General features: G+C 39.6%; 1 protein-coding gene across 2 annotated transcripts; it reads right to left on the bottom strand.

Moving 5' to 3' along the window:
- Positions 1 to 1,228: 1,228 nt before the first annotated feature.
- Positions 1,229 to 22,109, bottom strand: LOC128655723 (barrier-to-autointegration factor-like protein). Of its 2 annotated transcripts, none has more exons than XM_053709295.1 (3): positions 21,974 to 22,109; positions 21,400 to 21,530; positions 1,229 to 1,568 (listed from the first exon to the last, which is right to left on the bottom strand). In XM_053709295.1, exons 2-3 carry the CDS (start codon positions 21,523 to 21,525, stop codon positions 1,419 to 1,421), a joined length of 276 nt encoding a protein of 91 aa, XP_053565270.1. In that variant the 5' UTR covers positions 21,526 to 21,530; positions 21,974 to 22,109; the 3' UTR covers positions 1,229 to 1,418. The 2 variants fall into 2 exon arrangements, with proteins under 2 accessions (XP_053565270.1, XP_053565271.1); XM_053709296.1 differs by having other exon boundaries at positions 22,065 to 22,103.
- Between the last annotated feature and the right edge of the window lie 1,276 nt (positions 22,110 to 23,385).

The raw sequence follows: 23,385 nt of genomic DNA, 5'->3' as shown, positions 1-23,385 counted from the left end.
TTTGGTGAACACACTGTTGTTCTTGCTGATTGGTGGGTAAATTCACCTACCAAACAAGTGCTTTCCATGGTCCTGAACCAATAAAATAGCTTAGATGCCTTCTTTTTCAAATAAAGAAAGCAAGAGAACGAAGAAAAATTGATAATAGGAGTAATGAAAGAAAAAATTTGGGTTCAGTGTCCTATGAATTTAATATTTTCTGGCGCTGTTTCTAAATTTACCACTAGTGCAGTTTGCACACACTCTGCTCTAAGGTGGCTGCTCTTGTCATGGTGTGTGCAACAACTTTATTATGAGATGGAGAGATTGGTGTGTTTTTGCAGGGCAGCTACACAATTATTTTAAAGCGTATATAAACAGCCATTATTGAATTTGTTACAAAATGCTATTCCATGTATTTACTACATTTTATATAAATTGATGTGCAAGATCCTGCCCAAAACTCCAGAAGATAAACCAAAATAATTTAGACCATTGAGTTATACTGCAATTTGTTTTTCACTTGGTAGTAGGCCTTTTATACAAAGACTGAACTACTTATATATTTTACACTGTGCATAAAATGTGAGATTACCAAAAGGTATAAAAAAGGTAATTACACAGACTTTATATTTGTAATTACATGTTTTCAATAATAATGACTGCCAAGTACAGTAGCATTAGATTCAAGAAAAAGCTTAAAAAAAGTTTTCCAAAATTTTCAAACACAAGAGCGGCGTTCCAAGCAACAACCACGGGCCCAGCAAAAGAACCGGAAGTGACGCCGGTCTGTAAAAAATCTTCCCATAGAGATCCAACAGAGTGCCGTATCAGTGGCGAAACCCAGCCACTATGTACATACAGGAACAGAGATGCATCAGGGTATCCATAAAACTTGAATCCTTTATTAGAGAAAGGGTTAAAAAGTAAACAGCTAGATCCGCAGTATATCACGCATAAAGGTACAAAGTGCAAGGTACAAGGCAGGAGTATGTGGGACACATAAGCTGTCATGTCTATGAATAAGAGTCCTGTAGGGACTCGAAACTAGTTAGACAGCTTATGTACCTTTATGCGTGATATACAGCGAATGTAGCTGTTTACTTTTTTAACCTTGCTCTGATAAAGGATTCAAGTTTTATGGATACCCTGATGCAGTGCCTGCTTCTCTCTGTTCCTGTATTTCCAAAATTTTCCTTTATGTATTAATGAATTACAGTAGCCATTAAGAAACTAGTAAAACAGAGCATGCACTTTAAGACTTCTCAGAAAAGCTGGGTTATTCTGAATGGTAGCTATCGGAGAAGATAATATTTATTGCCTTTTATTCAATACAAAATATAGGTTTTGATGTAAAAAAGTTTTCCAATTAATACATTTTCAGTATATACAAAAAGAACACAAGTATTTCATTGGAAAAACCATCTGAAATGCAGGTATCATAGAAAAGATGAACACCACTCTTTTAAACAAGAGGAACACAGTTCTGCTTGACGAGAATTAGCACCACAGGAATCCTTCAACCAGTCTTTGAAGAGATCGTCAGCATCTTTCCTCAAAATAAGAAACTGGCCCAGAAGTACATATGCCTGCAAAACAACAATAATGCATTTAACATTAACATACAAGCAATCTAGTATAGTGCCAGGCAACCAATATCATTCCCAAAACTGTATAAAAAGAAAATTTATGCTTACCTGATAAATTTGTTTCTTTTTAGACACGATGAGTCCATGGATTTCATCCTTACATGTGGGATTACGCCTCCTGGTCAGCAGGAGGAGGCAAAGAGCACCACAGCAGAGCTGTTAAATAGCTCCTCCCTTCCCTCCCACTCCAGTCATTCGACCAAAGAAAGGAAGAGAAAGGAAAAGCCAAGGTGCAGAGGTGTCTGAAGTTTACAAAAAAATTAACCGGTCTCAGAACAGGGCGGGCCGTGGACTCATGTCTAAAAAGAAACAAATTTATCAGGTAAGCATAAATTTTCTTTTCTTTTTAAAGACACAATGAGTCCACGGATTTCATCCTTACTTGTGGGATACAATACCAAAGCTAGAGTACACGGATGAAAAGGGAGGGACAAGACAGGAACCCTAAACGGAAGGCACCACTGCTTGAAGAACCTTTCTCCCAAAAACAGCCTCAGCAGAGGCAGAAGTATCAAATTTGTAACATTTAGAAAAAGTATGAAGAATGGACCAAGTTGCAGCTTTGCAAATCTGTTCTACAGAAGCTTCATTTTTGAATGCCCATGAGGAAGCAACCGCCCTAGTGGAATGAGCCGTAATTCCTTCAGGTGGCTGGTGTCCAGCAGTTTCATACGCAAAACGGATGATACTCTTCAGCCAAAGGGAAAGAGGTAGCCGTAGCTTTCTGACCTTTACGTTTCCCGGAAAAAACGATAAACAAAGAAGACGACTGACAAAAGTCTTTAGTTGCTTGCAAATAAAACTTCAAAGCACGGACCACATCCAAATTGTGCAACAGACGTTCCTTTTGAGAAGAAGGATTAGGACACAACGAAGGAACAACAATCTCCTGATTAATGTTCTTGTCTTAAACAACCTTAGGAAGGAAACCAAGTTTGGTATGCAACACCACCTTATCCGAATGAAAAATAAGGTAAGGCGAATTATACTGTAATGCCCCGGGGAATAACCCGGGGAAGTAGTGCAAACGGAGGGAATAGATATGCTAGGCTGAAGGACCAAGGAACTGCCAAGGCATCAGCTCGGCCTGGGGATCTCTGGATCTGGATCCGTATCTCGGGAGCTTGGCATTCTGACGAGATGCCATGAGATCCAACTCTGGCCGACCCCATCTGAGAATCAGTTTGGAAAATATTTCCAGATGGAGTTCCCACTCTCCCGGATGAAAAGACTGTCTGCTCAGAAAATCCACCCCTGGGATGCTGGCAGATGGCAGGAATGGGCCTCCGCCCACTGGATTATCTTGGCTACTTCGGTCATCGCTAAGGAACTCCTCGTTCCTCCCTGATGATTGATGTAAGCCACTGTCGTTATGTTGTCTGATTGGAATCTGATTAATTAAGCCAAAGCCAACTGAGGCCAGGCCCGAAGAGCATTGAAGATCGCCCTTAGTTCTAAGATGTTGATGGGAAGTAGAGACTCTGCCTGAGTCCAAACTCCCTGAGCCTTTAAAGAGCCCCATACAGCTCCCAATCCTGAAAGGCTGGCGTCCGTTGTCACAATCACCCATGACGGTCTGTGAAAGCACGTCCCCTGGGATAGATGATCCAGAGACAACCACCACTGAAGAGAGACCCTCGTCTCTTGATCTAGGGTTATTTGAGGAGACAAGTCCGTATAATCTCCATTACACTGCTGGAGAATGCTTAACTGCAAAGGCCTGAGGTGAAACCGAGCAAACGGTATGATGTCCATTGCCGCCACCATCAATCCAATTACCTCCATGCACTGAGCCACTGACGGCTGAGGAGTGGACTGAAGGGATCGACAAGTATTCAGAATCTTTGACTTTCTGACTTCTGTCATAAAAAATTTCATGGATAGAGTCGATTAGAGTTCCCAAGAAAGAAACCCTCGTCTTCGGAATTAACTCTTTTCCAGATTTACCTTTCACCCGTGGGCTCTCAGGAAGGATAGCACAATGTCGGTATGGGACTTTGTTTTCTGACAAGATGACGCCTGGATTAGAAGATCGTCCAGATAAGGTGCCACCACAATGCCCCGTGGTCTTAAAACCGCCAGCAGAGACCCCAGAACTTTTGTGAAAATTCTGGGTGCCGTAGCCAGACCGAAAGGAAGAGCCACGAACTGAAAATGTTTGTCCAGAAAGGCAAACCTCAGGAACTTGTAATGATCTCTGTGGATAGGAACATGAAGATATGCATCCTTTAGATCCACTGTCATAAATTGACCCTCCTGGATCAATGGAAGAATGGTACGAATAGTTTCCATCTTAAAAGATGGAACTCTGAGAAACTTGTTCAGACTCTTGAGGTCTAGGATAGGGCTGAAAGTTCCCTCCTTCTTGGGAACTACAAATAGGATTTGAATAAAAACCCTGTCCCTGTATCGGAACGGGACAAATTACTCCCATGGACGAGAGGTCTCTTACACAATGTAAGTACGCCTCTCTAATCTGGTCTGCAGATAATCTTGAAAGAAGAAATCTTCCTTGGGGGAAGAATTTCTGAACTCCAGTTTGTATCCCTGAGACACTATTTCTATAGCCCAGGGATCCTGAACATCTCGCACCCAAGCCTGAATGAAAAAATAAAGTCTGCCCCCTACCAGATCCGGTTCCGGATCGGGGGCAAACCCTTCATGCTGACTTGGAGGCGGCAGCAGCAGGTTTCTTTGACTGTTTACCTTTGTTCCACGATTGGTTGGGTCTCCAGGTAGACTTGGATTGCGAATGGTTTCCTTCCTGTTTAGAGGAAGAAAAGTTTCCCTTTAAATTTCAAAAGGAATGAAAATTACTTTGTCGACCTTTCTGCTTGTTTCTTTTATCCTGAGGGAGGAGATGACCCTTGCCTCCTGTGACGTCAGAAATAATTTCCTTCAAGCCAGGTCCAAACAGGGTCTTTCCCTTGTCTGTTTTAAGTGGCACAATAAAATCATGTTTTAATACAGTTGGTGGTGCAGCTATATCATTATTTTTGGACTCCCTTGTAAGGAATAGCCAGAAGTTTAGACTTAGATGACGTGTCCGCAGACCAAGGCTTCAACCATAAGGCTCTGCGGGCTAGGATGGAAAAACCTGAACTCTTAGCAGCCAATTTAGTAATCTGCAAAGAAGCATCAGTAATAAACGAATTAGCTAATTTAAGAGCTTTAATGCGATCCTGTATCTCTTCCAAAGAAGTCAAAGTCTTAAGAGACTCTGCAAGAGCATCAAACCAATAAGCTGCCGCACTAGTGACCGTAACAATGCAAGGAGCCGGTTGCAATAGCAAACCATGGTGAACATAGATCTTTTTAAGTAGACCCTCCAACTTCTTATCCATAGGATCTTTAAAAGCACAACTATCCTCAATAGGAATAGTAGTCAAGGTGAAAATAGCTCCCTCCACCATCTGCCAAGATTCCCTGACAGCGTCAGCTATAGGGAACATCTTCTTGAAAATGGGAGAAGGAGAGAAGGGAATACCTGGTCTCTCCCATTCCTTAGAAATAATCTCTGAAGTTCTCTTGGGAACTGGAAAAACAGAGTGAGAAGGAACTTCTAAGTATCTATCCAACTTACTCAACTTCTCCGGAGAGACCACTATTGAATCAGTCATCCAAAGTCACTAAAACCTCCCTGAGTAACAGGCGGAGGTGTTCTATTTTAAACCTAAAGGAAACCACTTCTGAATCAGTCAGAGGTTAGGAACTTCCTGAGTCAGAAATGTCACCTTCCGATAGAACCTCCATACCCTTCAACTCAGAACCCTGGGAGGGTACGTCCGAAATTGTTATCATAGCATCAGAAACTTAATTAACCACGTAGTTGTCCTTCCTTTTACGCTTGCCTTGAAACATGGGAAAGGCAGATAACGCTTTAGAAAGTGTAGAAGACATAACTGCAGCTATGTCCTTTAAAGTGACTGCAGCAGAAACTTGAGAAGTACATGGCACTGCTTGAGCGGGCGTTAAGGGCTGTGACGCTTGGGAAGAAACCTGCGGCATACACTGCATCTCATCGGTAGACTCCTGAGAAGCATCCGACAATTTTTTATCAAAGATTTTTTTCTCTATAGTTTAAAACCCTCTCAATGCATGAGGGACAAAAAGGAACAGGAGGTTCCACATTGGCATTCAAACACATGGCACATGTAACATTCTGGACATCTTCCAAGTCCATGATATTTAAGAAGAAAAAAAAAAATTGTATTGGCCCTTTAAATTATATAGGCCCCTAAAATTTTTAACCAACCACTCTCTTATCAGTATGTGTGCAAGCACTAACTCAAACACTTTCCTCTTGATACATCCTGAAAAATAACAGGATACTGTGCCTTTTAAAAGTAAAAATAAAAAAAATCTAACAATTTTACTGCGCTGGATAATCTTTTAAACAACTTCTTTACTATGCCTTTATCCAGAAAAAAAGAAATGACACCTCCTCGCCTCAACAGCTCTGCTGAGGCGCCTGCCACCCGGTTTTCCGACCACTCTCCCAGCAAACTTCTGATCAGGTCTCAGAACGCTAAAAACCGCTTGCTTATACAACCATGCGGTTTTAGCGTAACACCCGATAGACCACTGGATGTCGGGACTCCGGAGGAATTGGCAACTGCGCGGCTTCTCTGAACCCGACTGAAGCGCGCGAAAGTTAACCCCGCCCTTCGTGGGCGTCACAAAAAACTGACAACTTCTCAGCTAAGATTTTAATAAAAAAGCTGATCGCCATTGTGTTATCCCAAGCGTAGCCCAGAAAAGTACTGCCTTGTATAGGAGCATTCTACTTAAGAAGCCCCAGACAAATATAGCCCCAAGTGTCTTGCCCAGTGCCTATAAACGGTGTCTTGCAGGGGAGCCCTCGCCTTAAAGAGCCCATGTCCCCCATTAACATAGCCTTTTCCGAACACTGTAAAAATGCTCTAGTATGAGAGCCATAAAAGCCGTCTTGTATGGGAAGCCCTTCACCTAGAGATCCCATGTTCCCAATGACATATGAATAAGTACAAAGTCCTCTGTGAGATAATATATGGCCCAGAATAATAAAGACTGCACTTACCTCAATGTTGTCCGACAGCATGACAGCTCCAACAGGATTAAGAGGTCCTTTCCCTCCTATAGCCCTGTGACACAAATAGGGCCTGAGTTAGTATCTGCTTAGGCCATCACCAAAAGGGCAGCAACACAGTATGGAGGCGCAGTGAGAATTATGTCCCACCAGTTCCCATTGCTTTAAAGCCACCAATAGCTTTACTCTAGAGACTGATAAGGACGTCGGCTACACCCTAGAACAAAATAGCACTCACTGGTACCATTTTAAAAATAATTAACTCTTGATTGAAGAATCTAATTTAACACCTCACTTTATCTCTTCTTATCACTAACGCAGGCAAAGAGAATGACTGGAGTGGGAGGGAAGGGAGGAGCTATTTAACAGCTCTGCTGTGGTTCTCTTTGCCTCCTCCTGCTGACCAGGAGGCAAATCCGTGGACTCATTGTGTCTTTAAAAAGAAAAGTCTTTAATTGATTAAATAAATGTAAAACATTTTTTAAACCAATGCTGGACCCAAATCCCTGTGTGTGAAGAAAAAAAACGAAAAAGAAAACGATAATGGAGTCAAATTAAAGAGGTTTGTTTGTTTTTTTAAGCACAAAAGGGTACATCTTCTGCTGAAGAAGAAATAGGGGAAACATTTCAAATTGTGAAATAGCAACAACTGCCGAATATGATAATGTGCACTCAAAAGTATAAAAAAGAAAAGGAAGACTAATAGTAAAGTCCTGTTATGCAGCTTTAAATCAAAATCATATACTGGCCGTACTCACATATTCGAGAGCTTAAGACCAAAGCTCTGGATTAAAACAATTTAATCTTACCAGATAAATTAATTTCCTTCCTGGCAGGGAGAGTCCACGACTTAATTCCTTACTGTTGGGAAATACAACACCTGGCCACCAGGAGGAGGCAAAAACATCCCAGCCAAAGGCTTAAATATCCCTCCCACTTCCCCTAGCCCCCTAGTCATTCTGCCGGGGGAACAAGGAAAAGTATAAGAACCATCAGGGTATAAAGGTGCCAGAAAAAAATATTAAAAAAGGAGCCGCCCAACAAAAATAAATTACGGGTGGGGTCGTGGACTCTTCCTGCCAGGAAGGAAAGGAATTTATATGGAAAGCATAAATTATGTTTTCCTTCCATAAGGCAGGGAGAGTCCACGACTTCATTCCTTACTGTTGGGAAAACTATACGCTAGCTCCAGAGGACACTGAATGAATAACAGGAAGGAACAAAAAAATAAAAAAAAAAAAAAAAAAAAAAAAAGGAGACACGGACCCTATTCTGAGGGCACCACAGCCTGCAAACCTTTTTCCTGAAAGCTGCTTCAGCCGAAGCAAACACATCAAACTTATAAAATTTAGAAAAAGTGTGTGAGGGGACCAGGTAGCTGCCTTACAAATCTAAAACCATAGAGGCTTTGTTCTTAAAATCCCAGGAGGAAGCCACTGCTCTAGTGGAATGAGCCATTATCCTCTCAGGAGGCTGTTGCTCCGCTGTCACATAAGCTAAGGGGATGACACTCAAAAAGAAAGATTGGGAAGTCGAAGTAGCCTTCTGCCCCTTACGCTTCCCTGTATAGACAACAAAAAAGGAAGATTTTTCCGACTTCCTTAGTAGCCTGAATATAGAACTTCAAGGCACGAACCACATCCAGATTGTGAAGCAAGCGTTCCTTCGCTGGAGGATTAGGACACAAAGGAACAACAGTTGCTTGATTAATGTTATGATCCCACACCACCTTAGGGAGGAACCCTAATTTAGTACATAAAACCACCTTATCAGCATTAAAAACCAGATAAAGGGGGGTCACATTGCAAAGCAGAAATCTCAAACTCTGCGCGCAGAGGCAATAGCCAACAAAAAAAGGAAATTTATGCTTACCTGATAAATTGATTTCTTTTACCATATACCGAGTCCACGGGTTTCATCCTTACTTGTGGGATATAATCCTCCTGCTAACAGGAAGTGGCAAAGAGCACCACGGCAGGGCTGCTATATAGCTCCTCCCTTAACTCCTCCCCCCAGTCATTCGACCGAAGGTATAAGAAGAGAAAGGGAAAAACTACAAAAGGTGCAGAGGTGACTGAAGTTTATAAAAAATAAATCCTGTCTCAAAATGACAGGGTGGGCTGTGGACTCGGTATATCGTAAAAGAAATCAATTTATCAGGTAAGCATAAATTTCCTTTTCTTTTACAAGATATACCGAGTCCACGGGTTTCATCCTTACTTGTGGGATACCAATACCAAAGCTTTAGAACACGGATGAAAGGGAGGGACAAGACAGGAACCTAAACGGAAGGCACCACTGCTTGAAGCACCTTTCTCCCAAAAATAGCCTCAGAAGAAGCAAAAGTATCAAATTTGTAAAATTTGGAAAATGTATGAAGGGAGGACCAAGTCGCAGCCTTACAATCTGTTCAACAGAAGCATTGTTTTTAAAAGCCCATGTGGAAGCCACAGCTCTAGTGGAATGAGCCGTAATCTTTTCAGGAGGCTGCTGTCCAGCAGTCTCATATGCCAGGCGGATGATGCTTTTCAGCCAAAAAGAGAGAGAGGTAGCCGTAGCTATTTGACCCCTACGTTTTCCGGAACAAACAGGGAAGATGTTTGACGGAAATCCTTGGTCGCTGGTAAATAATATTTTAAAGAACGAACCACGTCCAAGTTATGTAACAGACGCTCCTTCTTAGAAGAAGGATTAAGACAAGGAAGGAACAACAATTTCCTGAATAATATTCGTATTTGAAACAACCTTAGAAAGGAATCCAGGTTTAGTACGCAAAACCACCTTATCAGAATGGAATATAAGATAAGGGGAATCACATTGCAATGCAGAAAGATCAGAAACTCTTCGAGCAGAAGAGATAGCTACTAAAAACAAAACTTTCCAAGATAACAGCTTAACATCTATGGAATGCATGGGTTCAAATGGAACCGATTGAAGAACATTAAGAACTAAATTCAAGCTCCATGGCGGAGCAATCGGTTTAAACACAGGCTTGATTCTGATTAAAGCCTGACAAAATGCCTGAATATCTGGGACATCTGCCAGACGCTTGTGAAGCAAAATTGATAAAGCAGTCCCTTCAAGGAACTAGCTGATAATCCCTTCTCCAATCCTTCTTGGAGAAAGGACAAAATCCTAGGAATCCTAACCTTACTCCATGAGTAACCCTTGGACTCGCATCAATAAAGATGTTTAAGCCATATCTTATGGTAAATTTTTCTAGTGACCGGCTTGCGAGCCTGAATCAGGGTATCAATGACCAGCTCAGAGAAACCCAGCTTAGATAAAATCAAGCGTTCAATCTCCAGGCTGCAGAGAAGTTAGATTTGGATGTTGGAACGGACCTTGAATGAGAAGGTCCCGTCTCAATGGCAGTCTCCACGGTGGCAGAGACAACATGTCCACTAGATCTGCATACCAGTTCCTGTGTGGCCACGCAGGCGCTATTCGAATTACTGAAGCCCTCTCCTGCTTGATTCTGGCAATCACACAAGGAAGGAGAGGAAAAGATGGAAACACATAAGCCAGGTTGAACAACCAGGGTACTTCTAGAGCATCTATCAGTACAGCCTGGGGATCCCTTGACCTGGACCCGTAACGTGGAAGTTTGGCATTCTGTCGAGATGCCATCAGATCCAATTCCGGTGTACCCCATTGATGAATCAAGGTTGCAAACACCTCCGGATGGAGTTCCCACTCCCCCGGATGAAAAGTCTGACGACTTAGAAAATCCGCTTCCCAGTTCTCTACTCCTGGGATATAGATCGCAGACAGATGGCAAGAGTGAGTCTCCCCCCATCGGATTATCTATGATACTTCTATCATCGCTAGAGAACTCCTTGTTCCCCCCTGAGGATTGATATATGCCACACCTGTCGTGATATTGTCCGACTGGAATCTTATGAATTTGGCCGAAGCCAACTGAGGCCACGCCAGCAGTGCGTTGAATATTGCTCTCAGTTCCAGAATATTAATTGGCAGTTGAGTCTCCACATGAGTCCACACACCCTGAGCCTTCAGGGAATTCCAGACTGCACCCCAGGAGGCTGGCGTCCGTCGTTACTATTACCCAAGATGGCCTGCGGAAGAACATCCCTTGGGACAGATGGTCCTGTGACAACCACCACAGAAGAGAGTCTCTGGTCCCTTGGTCCAGATTTTTCTGAGGAGATAAATTCACATAATCCCCATTCCACTAACTGAGCATGCACAGTTGTAGTGGTCCGAGATTAAAGCGAGCAAACGGGATGATATCCATTGCTGCTACCATTAGTCCGATGACTTCCATACACTGAGCCACTGATGGCCGATGAATGGACTGCAGAGCTCGGCAAGTATTTAGAATCTTTGATTTTCTGACCTCTGTCAGAAATATTTTCATGTTTACCGAGTCTATCAGAGTTCCCAGGAATGGAACTCTTGTTTGGGAACTAGTGAACTCTTTTCTACATTCACTTTCCAACCATGAGATCTTAGAAATGACAACACGATGTTCGTGTGAGATTTGGAAAGAAGATAAGTTGACGCCTGGATCAAGATATCGTCCAGATAGGGCGCCACCGCTATGCCTCGCGGTCTGAGAACCGCTAGGAGAGACCCTAGAACCTTTGTGAAGATCCTGGGAGCCGTGGCCAACCCGAAGGGAAGGGCCACAAACTGATAATGCTTGTCCTGAAATGCAAATCGCAGGAATTGAGGATGATCCTTGTGGATAGGAATGTGAAGGTACGCATCCTTCAGGTCCACCGTGGTCATGTATTGACCCTCCTGGATCATTGGCAAAATTGTACGAATGGTCTCCATCTTAAACGATGGGACTCTGAGAAACTTGTTTAGACATTTGAGATCTAAAATTGGTCTGAAGGTTCCCTCTTTTTTGGGAACCACGAATAGATTTGAATAGAACCCCTGCCCCTGTTCCAGATCTGGAACTGGGCAAATTACACACATTGTGTAGAGGTCTTTTACACAGCGTAAGAAAGCCTCTCTTTTTGTCTGGTCTACAGACAAACGTGAAAGATGAAATCTCCCCCTTGGGAGGAAATCCTTGAATTCCAACTGGTACCCCTGGGTCACAATTTCCAATGCCCAGGGATCCTGTACATCCCTTGCCCAAGCCTGAGCAAAGAAAGAGAGTCTGCCCCCTACTAGATCCTGTCCTGGATCGGGGGCTGCCCCTTCATGCTGTCTTGGTAGCAGCAGCGGGCTTTTTGGCTTGTTTACCTTTATTCCAGGCCTGGTTAGGTCTCCAGACCGACTTGGATTGAGCAAAGTTCCCTTCCTGCTTAGTGGAGGAAGAGGAAGCAGAGGATACTCCTTTAAAATTTCGAAAGGAAAGAAAATTATTTTGTTTACTCCTCAACTTGAGGGACTTGTCCTGAGGTAGGGTGTGACCCTTACCTCCAGTAATGTCAGATTATTTCCTTCAGCTCTGGCCCGAATAGGGTCTTACCTTTGAAGAGAATAGATAAAAGCTTAGGATTTAGACAATACGTCAGCAGACCATGACTTTAGCCATAACGCTCTGCGCGCCACAATGGCAAAGCCTGCGTTTTTCGCTGCTAATTTTGCAATTTGAAAAGCAGCATCAGTAATAAATGAATTGGCTAATTTAAGAGCCTTAAATCTGTCTAAAATGTCTTCTAAAAGGTGTCTCTACCTTCAGAGACTCTTCCAGGGCGGCAAACCAAGATTCAGCTGCAGTAGTTACTGGAACCATGCAGGGTATAGGCTGTAAGAGAAAACCCTGGTGAACAAATAGTTTCTTTAGAAGGCCCTCTAATTTTTTATCCATAGGGTCTTTAAAAGCACAACTGTCCTCAATGAATATAGTTGTACGCTTAGCTAAAGTAGATATAGCTCCCGCCACCTTAGGGACCAATTGCCAGGAGTCCCGCATGGTGTCAGATATAGGAAACATTTTCTTAAAGTTAGGATGGGGGGGAAAGACGGTATACCTGGTCTATCCCATTCCCTCTTAACAATTTCCAAAATTCTCTTAGGAACCGGAAAAACATCTGTGTAAGTAGGTACTTCTAAATATTTGTCCATTTTACACAATTTTTCTGGGGGAATTGTGATAGGGTCACAGTCATCCAGAGTCACCAAAACCTCCCTGAGCAACAGGCGGAGGAGGTGTTCCAATTTGAATTTAAAGGGCGTAACGTCCGAATCTGTCAGAGGTACTACATTTCCTGACTCTGAAAGTTCTCCCTCAGACATAAAATCCCTAACCCCCAAATCAGAGCATTGTGAGGGTGTATCGGAAATAGCCACTAAGGCATCAGAGGGTTCAGTATTTACATTAATATCTGACCTATGGCGTTTACCGTGCAAAGCTGGCAGTTTAGATAAAACCTCTGTAAGGGTAGTAGACATAACTGCAGCCATATCTTGCAAAGTAAAAGAAGTAGACACACTAGAAGTACTTGGCGTTGCTTGCGTGGGCGTTAAAGGTTGTGACACTTGGGGAGAATTTGATGGCATATCCTGATTCTCTTCAGATTGAGAATCATCCTGAGGCACACTTTCCTTGTTTAAAATATGCTCTTTACAGTGTAAGGCCCTTTCAGTACAAGAAGGACACAATGTAAGAGGGGGTTCCACAATGGCTTCTAAACACATAGAACACTGACTTCCCATGTCAGACATGTTGTACAGACTAGTAATAACAGCACAAGTCGTTCCCAAACTTTATTATATGTGAAAAAACAAATCAGCAAAAATACGGGTACTGCACCTTTAAGAATAAAAAGTGTACACTATTTTTGCAAAGTCGTTAAAACATTATACAAAATAAATAATTATGATCTGTGAACCTAATGTGCAACCAGATATTGCACCACAAGTAATAGGAGAGTTAAATCTTTGAGTAAGTTAGGCAGTAAAAACGTTCTGCAGACAAATATCACTAAATCGTTTCTGCACCTCGCCACAGCTCTGCTGTGGCGCCTACCTGCCCCCAAGACCTGTCAAAACGATCCGGTCCCACTCCAAAACACAGCCTCACAGTCTGTTCCCAACCGGAGCTAATGGCTGCTGTTGTCTCCAGAAGCTAACCGCGCACTGGGGCATGAAATTAGGCCCCGCCCATCATGTCTGACGAACCAACAATTTAAGAAAACCGCATAGGAAGCTTCTTAACCAAGAAATAAATGTGTAAACTGCAATGTTCCCTCTAATTTATTTCAGCACTGGGCGCAAAAAATGTACCTGTGCAAATTTCGGGCAAGTGACCAAAATGTGTGTGCACCTGAAAATATAGGTCAGGTTAAATTAAAGGACTAGAAGATGGTAAGATTTTAATGATAGATATACATACACACACACACATAAAATAGACCATTGTAAATTAAAAATATATTTTAAATGCAATATCATGCACATGTAAAAAGATTATTTACATAGATATGCTCTTTCAAACTAAAGAATACAAATAAGAGCAGACTCACTCCTACAAGAGATAGGCTTCAATGATTAAAGGGCCATTAACAAGTGAAAGACAGAACTATAGCCCCTCCCACATAACCTACTGCCCTCAGCTAACATTTGGGGACTAGTTAACCATATAATTGCCAGAAAGGGCTGCAATGCTATTGCAGTTCTCTCTGGTAGCCAGCATTAAAAGTACCTCTGAAGTTGTTTTTTTGTTGCTCCAGTGGACTGAGCCTGAAGATAGATAAGCAGCAGACAGAAGAGGGGGAGGAATTGTCCTGCCATGGACGCTGCAAGAGAAGAGCAGCTTTTCTAAAGTCTCAATGTACTCTGACAGGCAGATTCCACAATAAAACAGCACCGAAACAGGTTTCAATAAAAAAAAAAAAAAAAAAAAAAACACAGAGCACAGACTATGGGTCTTCACTCTCCAGGAAGAAAACTATGTAACACTGAAATTATGGGCAGATTATTCAATATTTTAAATAGGGTTGCACCGATACCGATACTAGTATCGGTATGGATAACAAGTATTTGCATGAGTACTTTTACTCGTGCAAATGCACCGATACTCTTACCGATACCTCCACTTCCTACCCTATGCTATCTTGTGGCGTTTTTTCAAACTGCACGTTCCCATTTCATTTTAAACTGAAGTGGAGACTAAACTAAAAAGTGTTTACTACTGTTCTGCCAATACAAATTGCTGTTATTTGTATTATTGTAGGAGAGATCACTGTACATCATTCAGACAAACCCCTAAAGTACTGGGCAGTTAATAAACTGAGATTTCCAGCTCTGGCTAAAATGGTCCAAAAATATCTATCTGCCCCATGCAGTAGTGTGGAAAGTGAAAGACTGTTCAACTTAGAATCAAACCTCCTTACTGATAGCAAAAACAGACTTATAGCGGAACATGCAGAGAGGCTTCTGTTCCTTTAACATGCCACTAACTTTTGAAAAATTATTCTAATTGCTAAATTGCCTTTTTTACTGCTAGTTCTCATCTTGCACAATGATGTTCAAAACATACTGTACTCTGAGGAACATCCATAGGTTAGCTTATATAATTGCAGGAAGAGTACTCATGGCAAAAATTAAGTTAATTCCAATGAACACTCATCCTGCCATTTTAGGACTAGATTTAGATTACATTTGACTGGTAAGCTTTATCAATGCTTTGTTCACATTTCCAACTCCATAGACTTTAGCATAGCATTGGTAAAACTTACCAGTCAAATGTAATTTAGCCCATAGTGTTGTTACCCATGATTAAACAGTGCACTGTTCTATTTTTACTATTTTTCTATTTTTTACTGTATTGCACTTTTGGTTGGTTGTGATTTTATTTTTGTTGTTTGTTGTTATTAATATATTTTATTGTAATATTTTTATTTATAAACATGTTCTGTGAACTTTATGACAAATAAAACTGTTATTTCATAATGTCTTTTAAGTTACAGTCCTTCATAATTATAAAGAAGGAATCTTAAATAATTAGTCTGTATTGTGCTTGGTTAACTGTCACATGACATAAAAAAAAGTATCGGTAATTGGTATCGGCGAGTATTTGAAAACAAGTATCGGTACTTGTACTGGGTCTTAATAAAATGGTACCGGTGCAACCCTAATTTTAAACTCAAAACATTCTCCTCTCTAGCTGCACTGTGTTAAAGGGACACTGAACTCAAATTTTTTCTTTCATGATTCAGATAAAGCATGCAATTTTAAGCAACTTTCTAATTTACTCTTATTATCAAATTGTCTTCGTTCTCTTGCTATCTTTATTTGAAAAAGGCATCTAAGCTTTTTTCTTCATTTAGAACTCTGGACAGCACTTTTTGATTGGTGGATTCATTTATCCACCAATCAGCAAGGACAACCCAGGTTATTCAAAAATGGGCCGGCATCTAAACTTACATTCTTGCATTTCAAATAAAGATACCAAGAGAATAAAGACAATTTGATAATAGGAGTAAATTAGAAAGTTGCTTAAAATTTCATGCTCTATCTGAATCTCGAAAGAAAAAATTTGGGATCAGTGTCCCTTTAAATATACACTAAACAGACACGTGAATCATGAAAAGCAAACATTTTTGGCTCCAAAACTGTTGACCAGATTTTCTTCTAACACTTGAGCTTAATTCATTATTAGGATAGTCTAATGAATATCCCAGGCATTTTTGTATTTCTCACACAGTATTGTGCCCTTACCACCTCTATAAGTCTATACTATGAATCGTCCACTCTCTGTAAAGTGTTAACAGAAAGTTCTCGTGAAACTACTACTCTACAAGTAAAGACCATGGCCCCTAAGTTCAGGGCTTTTTGTGAAGAAAAAAACAAACAAAAAAAAAAAAAAAAAAAAACCCTATAGCTTTCTTAAATCCCTTAATGTACAGTATATGAATATTTTTATCATATCAGCATTCTCCCTTCTCAAAGCTATATTTTTGTCACAAAATCTTTCCATTTAAAAAGGGACTTTAAAGGGACAGTAAGATTAAACAAGCAATTTTAAACAACTTTCCAATTTAGTTATATTAAATGTTCTATTTTCTCAAACAAGATTTAATAGGAAATACAATCTTTAGAATACGCCATATATGATTGGATTTGTAGTGTATTTAAAACTTTTTAGAACAGGGGAGTTTAGTTATATGACAGACAGTTAAGGAAATGAAATAAAAAAAATAAAATTGCAACAATAAAATAAAATTCAAAGAGCAAAAATCAAAAAAAGTTATTAAACAGAAATATCAGTTACCAATGGAATCAGTACCAACATTAGTGATAATAATCATCATACATAATTGATTCTAGGTACTGGATTATTTGCAGAGATAACTATTTGTCAAATCAATGGAGTTCACTTGTTTTATGAGGAGAGAGAGAGAAACAGAGAGAGAAACAGAGAGAGAGAAACAGAGAGAGAGAAACAGAGAGAGAGAAACAGAGAGAGAGAAACAGAGAGAGAGAAACAGAGAGAGAGAAACAGAGAGAGAGAAACAGAGAGAGAGAAACAGAGAGAGAGAAACAGAGAGAGAGAAACAGAGAGAGAGAAACAGAGAGAGAGAAACAGAGAGAGAAAAAAGAGAGAGAAAGAGAAAAAGAGAGAGAAAGAGAAAAAGAGAGAGAAAGAGAAAAAGAGAGAGAAAAAGAGAGAGAGAGAGAGAAAAATATATATTTATATTTCATTTTCAGCAGAAATCAATTTACAGTATTAAAAGGAAATAAGAAATTGCAAATGTGGCTTAATTCAGTGGTCTATACATTGAGTAATGATGCCCAATTTTGGAAATCTTGTCAGGATTATGATTCTTGTGGTGATGTCCTATGAACTGGCTCTCGTTGTATCCATTATATATTTAATTCATATTTTATTTGTATAGAACTTTTTCTTGTATACTTTTTTATATCATATTGACATTTTAAATTAGTGGTTTGGAAACAGAAATTGCTACCGCATCTTAGTTGTAGGTTTAGAGGAGATGTTTTATATAAAACTACTCACTGTGGTTACGTTTATATTAAATATTTTTATCGATATAGTAGTTCTATTTTTTATTAAAAATGTTGCCTTGATGTTATGTATGTGAATGAAAAAGGGACAGTAAAGTCAAAATTGAATTTAAAGGGACATGAAATCCTATTTTTTTTTTCTTTAAAAAGGGACAGTCAACGCCAGAATTATTATTGTTTAAAAAAAGATAGATAATCCCTTTATTACCCATTCCCTAGTTTTGCATAACCAACACAGTTATAATATACTTTTTACCTCCGATTACCTTGTATCTAAGCCTCTGCAAACTGCCCCCTAATTTCAGTTCTTTTGACAGACTTGCATTTTAGCTAATCAGTGCTCATTCCTAGGTAACTTCACGTGCATGCGCTCAGTGTTATCTATGTGACACACATGAACTAACTCCCTCTAGTGGTGAAAAACTGTCAAAATTAGCATATGAACCTCCTAGGTTTATTTTTCAACTAAGAATATTAAGAGAACAAAGCAAAATTGGTGATAACAGAAAATTGGAAAGTTGTTTAAAATGACATGCCCTATTTGAATCATGAAAGTTTTTTTGGGCTTAACTGTCCCTTTAACACCTTAAGGACAAAGGACATACCCTGCACGTCCTCAGAGTTTTCAAGCGCTGGAAGCGATCATGAACGCTTCCAGTCGCATTTAGGGTATTGCAGTGATGCCTCGATATTGAGGCATCCTGCAATACCCTTTTTTAAGCATCCAATGCAGAGAGAGCCACTCTGTGGACTCTCTGCATCGGCCAGCGATGGTGCCGATCGTTGGTGGGTGGAAGCCATTGCAGGGAGGCAGGTGGGCGGCTCATCACTGGAGAACTTCCGGCCAGTGGGAGAGATCTCATTAGGTTGTGCGCGCGCAATCACTAAACAAGAAGCGGTGGGGAATGTCACTAAACTAGAAGTGGTGGGAGAGGAGGGTGAAAAAGGGATCTGGGAGGGTATAGAGGGAGGGCAGCTACACTACAGAAAAAGTGGAATTAAAAAAAAAAAAAAAGGCAAATTTTATTGGAAAGTAGGTACCGTCAGACAGCTGCCAGTACCCAAAATGGTGGCAAATACGGGGGGATCCTACACTGCAGAAAATTTATAATAAAATATTTATATATATTTTTAAATTAATGGAAATTAAGTATGTTTTCCGTTATGGCAGTATGAACCTATGCTTTGGTTTAGCTCTGAAATCTAATAGTTAAGCTTTTATAACTATTAATATACATAATGTACATTTCCATTCACAACTTAAGTGTCTATTCTTTTGGTATGTAATAGGTTAACTTTTGATACAATCACCTGTTCACACACTCACACGTAGGTTTGTATTTGTTATTAACCAATCAGAATTTTATTCTGCTTTTAAATGAAGCAGCACTTGTGTATTCCATTAGCTATGATTACGGTACTACACCGAAACATGTCAGCTGGAAACAACAAGTGCTGAGTGCTGTATGTTTTTGACCCCCATGGTTTTTTATACACAAGTGGACTTTAATAAAGTTTGGATTTTATTTTTAATACTTTGACCCTGGATTTCTTTCTACTGATCATTTCATTACGCCAGTATCTGGGGTCCCTAGGCTCGGAAGCCTCTCACTTATCAGGCTGGGTTTGGACTCGCCTGCATGTACAGCCCTGTTTACGTCTGCTGGCTATCTACTGAAGACGAGGAAAAGGGATACACCGATTGGACACCGCATACCACGTGACCGGCTGTGCATACGTCATCGGACGCGCACTGTGTGAATTGAGAAACACACTGAATCGGCACAGAGGATTCTGCAAGGAGCGGTGAGCAAAGGGGATCTGTTTGCAGCACACGGAGCCGGAAGGATTGTGACAACGCAGCACCGCATTTGATGCAGTGAGTATAGCCAATGAATTTACTGTGGCAATGCTAAACATATATGGCATACTCCTTTTGTGCTGTTGTTTTTGTCTGAAGAGTCCGGGGCAAGAGTGTGCAAACATTTGAACTCTGTGTTAAGTTTACCTTTTCAACGGACTGCTTTATCCCTTGTCTTTGGGCATATACTGCAATCTTGCAAGTGAGAGTTGAGAATCATTCCCATAATGGGAGCTTACTAATATAGTGCACTTTACTAACTTTCCTTTACCCATTATATATATATATATATATATATATATATATATATATATATATATATATATATATATATATATATATATATATACTGGCAGGCTTTCTGTGTCAGATGGGAGACTGATCTCTACACTAAAGCTAAAATTAACCCTTCAAGCTACCTAATTAACCCATTCACTGCTGGGCATAATACAAGTATGGTGTGCAGTGACATTTAGTGACCTTCTAATTACCAAAAAGCAATGCCAAAGCCATATTTTTCTGCTATTTCTGAACAAAGGGGATCCCAGAGAAGCATTTACAACCATTTGTGCCATAATTGCACAAGCTGTTTGTAAATAATTTCAGTGAGAAACCTAAAGTTAGTGAAAAAGTAAATTTTTTATTATTTGATCTGGTTCGTGTTTCAAGACGGGTCGGGTGTTTAGCATGGGTGTTTTTTGGTGGTCAAAGTTAGAAAAAAAATGTTTGCTTTTTTCAATTTTTTTCATCCAATTTTATAATTGTTTTATAGTAAATTATAAGATATGATGACAATGGTATCTTTAGAAAGTCCATTTAATGGTAAAAACATGGTATATAATATGTATGGTACAGTAAATGAGTAAGAAGAAAGCTACAGCAAAACACAAACAGAAACACAGCAGAAATGTAAAAATAGCCCTGGTCCCCAATGGTAAGAACATTTAAAAATGGTTTGCCACTAAGGGGTTAATGATCCATACAATTTAATTTTTTTCCTATTTACTTCATTTTTGGACCAATATGGCAGAAGTTTAGCAAATATATTATACATTTGCACTAGGTGGCAGCAGTGTCTTCTGCCGTGTAGCCCTCCAGACATGCATGCTACCTACGTAGGTATTTTCTTAGAAAAAAAAAAAACGAGAACATAGCAAATTTGATAAATTAGGTAAATTGGAAACTTTTCTAAAAGTGTTATGAGCTGTCAGAAACGAGCAAGAAAACTTCATGTGTTAAAGCATGAAAATTTAAATCATCAATTTTGCAAAGTTATTTTGATATCCTTTGTTAAAGAGTAACGATTGGGGAACTCAAAAAGTTTGCACATGTCTAGCTATCTGGTAACAGCGTTTGCTGCAATGTTTATAAAATTATTATACATAGTACTGCAAACACTGCTGACATAGAATGCTAGACATGTGCACACTTCTAAGCTCCTATGAGCCTACATAGCTTTATTTCTCCATAAAGGATACCAAAAGAACAAAGTAAATTGGAAATCTGCACACTCAATCTGAATCATATATGTTTATATCTAACTTTACTGTCAGTTTAAATGTGAATATTTGCCAACTGTAAATTAAGCATGCCATCTTATTTGTTAAAGGGAGACAAATCGGCAGATGTTACTGCAAAGCACTTTATACCCCTCACTGACAGAGAAAAGTGCTGTTATTTTTAAACCAACAGTGGCTACTTAGCTTGTTCAGTGGCAACCTATACCAAGTCTCTTTTTTTATTAAACAGCCTGGGAAGATGGTGTAGCCAATTTGAAGCTGTATTAAACCCCCAATTGATATAAAGCAGCATACTCCTGCACCCTGCTTCAGGCTGTGGGTCCTCTCCATTGATTGTAAAGATAACATCTTTGTTCCATATCCTACCTTATCAAATCCTTGTTCTTCCAGTTTACCACCAAGTACATCTCCAATGCCAGCAAGAGCCGTTATTGGTTTGTCGCCCATAGGCTCAGACACAAAGTCTCTGTGCTTCTGAGAGGTGTTAGACATTTTCCCTGGAGATTGAAGGGGGAAAAAAACAACAAATACATTTTAGTCTTGGGTTTTATCTGTTTTTTTAGGGCTGCCACTAACTTATTTTCATAACCAATTAGTTGGCCGATTATTTTCTTCATTAATCGGATAAAAGAAAATACATTTAGAAATACTTGAAATAGTATTGTTGTTTACTCAGAAGAAAATGATAGTTTAAATATGTTGAGATTAAAGAAATAATGTGCTAATTTAAATCAGTGGGTACTTGAAATTTAATGCAGACCCTAATGGATAATATTTTGCAAGTATAATATGGCTTGATTAATAAAACATGTAGGTTATTTTCTATATTGCTTTTTAAACACTGCATAGTATATCAAAGTTAAATTAAAGTTAAAGTCAACTATCCACAACCTCCGCATCTAAAAACGCATTTTAAATTATATTTAGCAGAGTAATTTACCTTGCAAGCAGCAACACTATTACGCAATACGCAGTTTCACCTGCCGCTTAAAAAACAATTGTTGTGCAATGCCGACTATCGATCGATATACCTAATTGATTGTTCCCCCAGTGGCGTCTGAAAGCTTCAATCTACGCCCCCACCTTCAAATGCGCATGAGTCTCTTACTGAATTTTCATTCTTTCATATGTATCACAGCAGAGAGCGGCCGGAAATAAGCGCATGCGCTAAAAATATTATAGACATCGACGAGAGGAGAGAGAGCGCTGAACTAAGACCACGTATAGAGAGATCTTATGTAAAAGATTAGAAAACCAGGAAACCTAAGACGGTACGATCGAACATAAACAATTGTAAAATAGGAACGAAATTTAAAGACAATAAGTTTGTGCTGCTGCAAGCCTTCAAATTACTAATAAAAATTACCTTTCAGTTCCCTCAAAACACTGCAATATAAAAAAAACTTACTGCATAGTAAATTAATCAATTAGCATGATTTGAAGCAAATCTGCAATCTATTAAAGATGCTCATTAAAACAGCTTAATATTTATAGTATTTACCAATCATATTATATTTATATTTATCTCCGGTGTTGTGGTGTGTGTACAGTATATACAAGGAAGTTGGTTTCTTATCTTATTCAAGCTGTTTCTTATTCGTGAAATTCTGTTTCTTATTCATGGAAGTTGGTTTCTTATTCATTTTTTTTTGTCAGACTGCTTTAAATTGACTTTAAAATAAAAATATAGGTTTTATTTATATAATAATATGATTCATGTAATGTAGTTACACAGAGGTGAAATCCCTTTATACAACAATTGAATATACAAACTTGAAAAAAGGGCATACGTTGGCACCAATACAAATATTAGTATTTTGAATAAGTAACAGATATTTTCAAAGGGTTAATAACCATTGGGCCACTGATTTCACTATTAATATATACAGGGTAGATACCCCTCCATGTCATGCAATTGTTTTTAGCCTGGCCCAATGGTGTTTTTGGCACAGAAATTGATGCCAACCCTGGCATAGGTGACATAATTCTCATTTTTGAATAAGTAACAGATATTTTCAAAGGGTTAATAACCCTTGGGCCACTGATTTCACTATGAATATATACAGGGTAGATCCCCCTCCATGCCATGCAATTGTTTTTAGCCTGGCCCAATGGTGTTTTGGGCACAGAAATTGATGCCAACACTGGCATAGAAGACATAATTCTCAATTTTGAATAAGTAAGAGATATTTTCAAAGGGTTAATAACCATTGGCCCACTGATTTCACTATAAATATACAGGTGGCCCTCGATTTACAACGGTTCAATTTGCAACGTTTCAGAATAACAACCTTTTTTTTCAGTCATGTGACTGCTATTGAAAAGCATTGAGAAGCAGTGCATTGATTAAAA

The sequence above is a fragment of the Bombina bombina genome, chromosome 4, assembly GCF_027579735.1.
Source record: "Bombina bombina isolate aBomBom1 chromosome 4, aBomBom1.pri, whole genome shotgun sequence".
Lineage (NCBI taxonomy): Eukaryota > Metazoa > Chordata > Amphibia > Anura > Bombinatoridae > Bombina > Bombina bombina.
The sequence above is the reverse complement of the archived record's forward strand: the minus strand, read 5'-3'. Positions and strand labels throughout refer to the sequence as shown.

What these genes read in the sequence shown, in the direction of transcription:
- LOC128655723 (XM_053709295.1), bottom strand. Translation starts at nt 21,525, where the DNA reads ATGTCTAACACCTCTCAGAAGCACAGAGACTTTGTGTCTGAGCCTATG. An exon ending in AAGAACAAGGATTTGATAAG is followed by an intron (nt 1,569 to 21,399) that starts GTAGGATATGGA and finishes GTTGTTTTGCAG; the next exon opens with GCATATGTACTTCTGGGCCA.